At 36.0% G+C, this 7,079-nt stretch overlaps 1 protein-coding gene across 1 annotated transcript; it reads left to right on the top strand.

The window, feature by feature from the left end:
- Positions 1–14: 14 nt before the first annotated feature.
- On the top strand, positions 15–6,923 carry NUDT15 (nudix hydrolase 15; the record flags this gene model as incomplete). The annotated part of the gene is made up of 3 exons (XM_083374282.1): positions 15–157; positions 5,004–5,200; positions 5,986–6,923. The coding sequence occupies 3 exons, from the start codon at positions 15–17 to the stop codon at positions 6,120–6,122; spliced, it is 477 nt and encodes a 158-aa protein (XP_083230408.1). The 3' UTR covers positions 6,123–6,923.
- Between the last annotated feature and the right edge of the window lie 156 nt (positions 6,924–7,079).

The raw sequence follows: 7,079 nt of genomic DNA, 5'->3' as shown, positions 1-7,079 counted from the left end.
CTGCGGGACCCGGTATGGAGAAGCCGCTTCGCCCGGGGGTCGGAGTTGGGGTGGTGATAACGAGTCTTAGGCACCCTGGTTGCGTCCTAGTAGGCAAGCGGAGAAGTGTCGTCGGGAGGGGCTCCTTCCAGCTTCCTGGAGGGCACTTAGAGTTTGGGTGAGCTGGAGGCGTGCCTCGTGACGGTGCCGCGCGGCCCGTTTCTCTTGCGCGCGTGGACCTGGCGGAGAGGCTTTGGCGGCTTCTGTCCTGGAAAGAAATAGGCGTTTGTCATACTCGGCTACTTTACGATGTGTGGACTCCAATTTCCGGAATCCCACAGCCAACATTCCAGGAATGGAAGTCCGCACTTTTAATGCTGCCGTCTTGGAAAAACACCGGGTTAAATAGATGGGATGCCTTCTGAATGAACGCTCAATTGTAATTTTAAAAAGTTGTAGGCCGCATAGACTCGGGAGAAAAAGGGAATTAGTAAGTAAGGAGTCAGCCGTTCTTGGTATCAGTAACAGAATAACAGTTGAAAGGGACCTTGAGGTCTTCTAGTCTAAACGCCCTGCTAAAGCAGGAAACAGTTTTAATAATGTGGAGTGTTATTTTTTTTAAAAAAAACTTATATTGGTGGTAAAGCTACTAGATTTTGGTTGTAAAACATTAATTGACCAAGAGTGGTAACAATAGATATAGTAGACTAACATTTGCTTTTCTTTTTTGTAGCCCAAATCTGGTATTGCTTGTTATGGGGAATTTTGCTACTAGTCTTATTGCAGCACAGAATTGAGGGGAAAGGAAGAAAAGGCTTTGCTTTACTTTCTAGTGGCAATAATAGTAACAAAATAACAAAGTTGAAAGAGACCTTGGAGGTCTTCTAGTTAAACCCCCTGCTCAAGGAGGAGATCCTGTACCATTCTGGACAAGTGGGTGTCCAATCCCTTCTTAATAACCTCCAATAATGGAGCACCCACAACTTCAGGAAGCAGGCCATTCCACTGATTAATTATTCTCACTGACAGAAAATTTCTTCTTAATTCAAGACTGGATTAATCTTACTGTCATCACATGCTTTTGGAGAATTGATTCATCCTTTCCTCTCTGTGACAGCCCCTCAAATATTGGAAGACTGCTATCAAGTCATCCCAGTCCTCCTCTGCATTAGGCTAGACATACCCAGCTCCTGCAACCATTCATTGTGTTTCATCCTTCAGTCCCCTTATCATCTTTGTGCTCTTCTCTGCACTCTTTCATCATTTTTGTATTGTGATCAAAACTCGATGTAGTATTCCAAGTGTGGTTTTACTAATGTACCATAAAGCAGTACCACCACTTCATTTGATCTTCATATTATCCCTTGCTTAATGCAGCCTAGGATTGTATTGGCTTTTTTCAGCAGCTGCAGCACTTAGCTGGCTCATACTTAAGTGTTTATCTACTAGGACATCTAGATCACCCTCACAATTACTGCTGTTAAACCAGGTACCACTTGTTCTATACATATGCATTTGGTTTTTCTTGCCTAAATGTAAAACCTTATTTTTCTTATCATCAAATTACATTTTATTGTATAAAGCCAAGTGTACATGTCTGTCAAGATTCTTCTGGACAGACCTGGGCATTTTATGGCCCGCAGCTGACGTTGTCCAACCCATGATGGCAGGGTGCATGGCAGCAGCCCCATTGGTTCAGCCCTCCACAACATTTGCAGTTTTGCATGTGAGCCCTTAGGAAAAGTAATTGCGGACCCTGTTCTAAAGTGTTGGCTATCCTGCCCCCCCCACATTTCATCTGCAAATTTGATGAATTCCCCTTCTATCCCCTCATGTAAGCATTTACAAAGACATTAAAGAGTACTCGGCCTAAGACAGAACTTTGGGTACCCCACTGTATATTTCCCTTCATGTACAGTTTCACTGAGGACTACATGTTTAGAGTTGTTGATCAGCCAGCTACAAATCCATCTGGTGGTGATAACGTCTATCCCACATTTTTCTATGTTGGCCAAGAAGTAGGCTATGATCTACTTTGTCAAATTACTGAAGTCCAATGTCCACAGCGTTTCACTGGTCCACTAATTTAGTCACTTTGTCAAAGAATGCAGTAAGGTTTGTCTAGCATTCACAGATCTGTTGCTTGATTATCTTTGTCAGGGTCTTCAAAAATATTGACATCAGGCTGATTATTCTGTAGTTTCTTGAATCCATTTTTTCCCTTTTTTGAAGATCGGAACCATATCAGTTCTTTTCTGGTCCTATAGTAATTCCCTGGTGTTCCAGGATCTTTGAAAGATAGGATTCAGTAGTTCTGAGATCACATCTGCTGCCTCCTTCAAAACTCATTTGTTCCAGGTGATTTGAACTTGTCTAGAGTGGATAGGTGTTATCTTACCATTTTCTTGCCTATTTTGATTTGCATTGCTATTCTGTCTTCTACAGTGTTGTCTTTGATAGGTTGAACTATTTTTTCCCCTTTTTGTGTAAAGATCAATGCAAAGAATGACTTAAGCAGTTCTGTTTTATACATACATACATACATACACACACACACACACACACACACACATATATATATATATATATATATACACACACATACATACATATATATATATATATATATATATATATATATATATATAAATTTTATTAGTTTTTATAGGATTATGAATGAGGTGGAGCTGGGATTTGGGTTAGGATTAGGGTTGGAGTTCGGATTAGAATTTTTTCAAATAACCTCAATATTTAGTAAACAGCATAATGGGGTTCATGTGTTTAACAAAAATAATAGATAATAGTTAATTATCATAAATATGTTAATCACTCAGTAGTCTTCTTGCTAATATATATTCAAAGTTATGTATCACATTCCTTTCTAACTCGTTTTTCTAGCCATTCTTAAAAATTATCCCATGTTCTAAAATACCGAGTCTTCTTTCTCTTTATCTTTAAAGTGAATCTATACATTTCTGCACATTCTAAAAAAAATTTAATTCTTCTTCAGTTGGTAAATTTTCATTTTTCCAATGTTGGGCAAGTACAATTCTTGCTGCAGTTAGTACGTGTAAAATTAAATATATACAATCTTTCTCATAATTTGCTCTTATTATTCCTAACAAAAATAATCCTGGGTAAAAGTCTTATTTGTTTTTTAGTCATTTTCTCCAACCATAAATGTATTTTTAACCAAAATCCTTTTGCTTTAAGGCATGTCTACCAGATATGGTAATAAGTACCTGGTCTTTGTTTGCATTTCCAACACTTATTTAAAGTATTTTTAAACATTTTTGCTATCTCACTGGTGTCATATGCCATCTGTAAAACATTTTATATAAATTTTCTTTATATGCCACTGCTTTAGTTAATTTTACATTTCTTTCCCATAACTTTTGCCAGTTTTCTAATTCTATATTATATCCAAAGTTCTTTGCCCTGTTATCATTCTTTCTTTTAATTGTTCTTCATCTTTAAGTTTAACAGATATTTATAGAGTATCTGGTCAAATTCTGTCTGTTCTTTATAGAATCCCATCATTTTAGCATCCTTTTCATATCTCTGATAGATCAATACCTTGTTCCTGTAAATCTTGTCTGTCTCTTTCAATTTTCCTTCATTGTCCAAGATATCTTTATGGGTCACAACTTTGTCATAATTAATTAAATTTGGGTAAGCAAAAGCTTCTATTATTGAAAGCCGTCCCAGGTATCTTAAGGTAAATTTTTGCTTTTGTTTTTTTCCCATTCTGAAAAAAGTATATTTCTTATAAAGTGGTCTTGAAAGTATCTATGTATTTTATTTTTCCCATACCATAGAAAGGCATGCCAACCAATTTGGAGGTCATGCTCCTCTAGGTATAATAGTCTTTTGTCTCTAAGCATTATCCATTCTTTAAACCATTGTAAAATAGTTGCTTGGTAGTATAACATCCAGTCCGGCAGTCCAAATCCTCCACTTTCTTTCGCTTCTTGTAACATTTTCAGTCTAATTCTACCTTTTTTTCCTTGCCAGATAAATTTCAGTATTGTTGTATTCAGTTCTTCCAAAAAGGCTTTTCCCAGCCTTACAGGAATTGTTTGAAATAAAAAGAGTATTTTCGGTAAGATATTCATTTTCACTGTTGCTATTCTCCCCAGCATTGAAAGTTGTAAGTTTTTCCACTTTTCCAGATCCAGTTTTGTTTTAGCAGTCTTACATAATTAAACAGTTCTGCTTTCTTCACTGCTGCCTGTCACCTCATCATCTTCTCCCATTAGCGGACTGATCGTTTCCTTGACTTTTCTTGTCTTTTACATATTGAAAGAAATTTTTATTGTTTTTAACATTTATTGCAAGTCTTAGTTCTTACTTCTCATTTGTAACTTTCCTGATGTTAAATGCAGATTCAGGCTATATACTGGTATTCTGTTTTACTTATGTGTCCCTCTTTCCACTTTTTATTCTTGTCTATTTTGTCTTTCAGTTTATCAGAGTTTTTTATGCAGCCGTGCTGGTTTTGTCTGGGGTCGAGCCATGTTTTAATGCCTTTTCAGAAGGCTAGGAAAGTGGGGGCCTGCCTCACATCTGACTACCTGACCCCCAGATTACGCCCTGAGTCTGTCTGGGGCAGTGCAACTCCATCTAAGACTAAACATGATAGACTTCTATCTATCTATAGCCATTCCATAGGGTTATTAAAGTACAATAAATAAGAAAAACAGTCTGAGACTACTGAAACATCAAAGTTTTTCCATTATCTCAACATACAAAAAGGCTTTACACCAGTCAACAGATATTAATTATGCTACACTAGAGAAAAAGAATTAATGAAAATAAAGTGGTATCACTTCTTTATAAGCAAACCCATTTCTCTCAGAATAAGGGCAAACAAAATTGAGAAAAATATTCAGGCACCTTGTTCAGAGTAGATGCCTGCTAGTTGTCATATAAACTGGATTCTTGTGATGTTTCAAACTGATAGATAGGACAACTCTTGCTTTCTGAATAACTCCTATTTCCTTCCTTTTTTCCTCTCTGTGCAGTGAAAGTTTGGTAGAATGTGCAAAGAGAGAAACTTTAGAAGAAGCTGCTTTGCATCTAACAAATGTGCAGTTTGCTTCAGTGGTAAATGCTGCTAGTTTAAAGGACAATTACCATTATGTCACCATCCTAATGAAAGGAGAAGTTGATATGAATCATGAATCTGAACCAAAGAATCTAGAACCTGATAAAAATGAAAGTAAGTTTTTAAAAAACTGTATCCATGTTGTCTGCATATATGTATAATGTAAGAATGGTTTGCTGCTTTTTTTGTTTGAACATTTTTGTGTGTGTGAAAGTACAAATCATATCCCTTATTTGTTGATATTATATCTGGGTAAGGCTTGGGCTGCAAGTTTGCCTGATTTGTCTTGAAGTAAACCAAATTTATTTTCAGGATAAAGGGTACTGAAAAAGTGTCCCAGTATTACCTTTTGAGTTGTCTACTTGATATTTGTCTTTTAAACTTCCTGTAACAGAATATCATGTCAAACTGTAAGACTCCAAAATAACTAGGCAGGTTGGAACTCAAATAAATGTAATAATAAAACAGGAATGCTTAAATCTAATTTTATGCAGGAGAACAGTTCATTTCCATCTGCTTCTTCTGAAGATACCTTGGTAAAAAGTACTGTATAAGAAACAAAATGCTGGATTAAGATGATCTTTGACCTGATCCTTCAGGGCTACTATATTATACAGGGCTGGGCTTGTGCTTATGTGTATCACTGAAGTAATAATTAACCACTTGCAGTTGTCAGTCATATGGAGCAGTCTAAAATAATGAAGTACTTTTGTGTTTCTGGGTTTAAAAAAATCATATCTTTGTATCACAACAATGTGGAACTTTTAGGACTTTACTATTTTCCAATGACTTTCTTCTATATAAACTCCCATTTCCCAGTCTTATGCTACATCATCCTGAAGATCATTGACAGATTTACTTTTTACGCTGAAACATTTCTTTTCTTTTTCTTTTTGTAGGTTGGGAATGGGTAAAATGGGATGACTTTCCACCAGCCAATAAACTCTTCTGGCCTCTACGCTGCTTAAGAGAACAAAATTATAATCCTTTCAAAGAAGAATTAAATCATCTGATTGGATACACTGGAAATCTATAAGTTATATTTTCTGGATTTAAAGCAGACAATATATCAATAGGCGCCGAAGTGACTTATCAGTGCCAAGTTGTACATGTGCTCTAAATACTTGGAACCAACCTCTGCCATTACTGCGTGACTGGCACTAATCATGTTCCCTCCAAAAGCTGTATTTTGGCATAGAGCTTTAAATTATTTTTCTTTATAACAGATAGTTTAATACAATGATGTATCCTAGTATACAAGGGTTAATGCATGCTTATAATACTTATGGTTATTGGTCAAAGCAGCTGCAATAATGCATCCTATATTTTATGTTACTTTGCTCGGTCGGAAAAGATGATTGTATAGTAAAAGCATTATAGTTGCCCCCATAATTGAATGATCCATTGTAATCACAAAGGTCCATATTTTAAACTCTTCCATTCTAATCCATTTTGCTCTGACTTAGAAGTATACCATTGTAAAGGAGAAAAAATACCAGTGTGCAAGCCTTTTTTCATTATAAAAACCTTATGAAACTTCCAATTATGGGGAAGAACTATACATTTTATGCAATTATATAACTCACATTGTGTTGTTTTCCACTATATAGTTATTTTTGCATGATAACATTGAACCAAAATCTCTTCAGCCACGTTAGTTCAGTGTATTGTGGGAATCTTGCCTCTATAATTAACTGAATAAACCAGGAACTATGAAAATCCATTTCATATGAACTAAGCCTTTAATTTTTTCAGGAACATTCTTTTTAAACAAAAAGTGTTTGATTTGGGGATATTTTAATTGAAAAGAAAAAAAGAAGTTAGCAGATAACTGAGATCCAAGAGGAAAGTGCTGGGTTTTTTTAACTTAAAACTAACATGAACAGTATTTTAGCAAGGGATCCCAGCAGATAAGATTGGGGGGGGGGGGGAATCCTAGTAACCTGGAACAGTCAGGAACATATGCCAAGTATAACAAGTGAAATCTTAAACA

Source organism: Vipera ursinii (genome assembly GCF_947247035.1).
Source record: "Vipera ursinii genome assembly, chromosome: 1".
Lineage (NCBI taxonomy): Eukaryota > Metazoa > Chordata > Lepidosauria > Squamata > Viperidae > Vipera > Vipera ursinii.
Note: the sequence above shows the minus strand (reverse complement) of the source record. Positions and strands in the feature narration are given on the sequence as shown.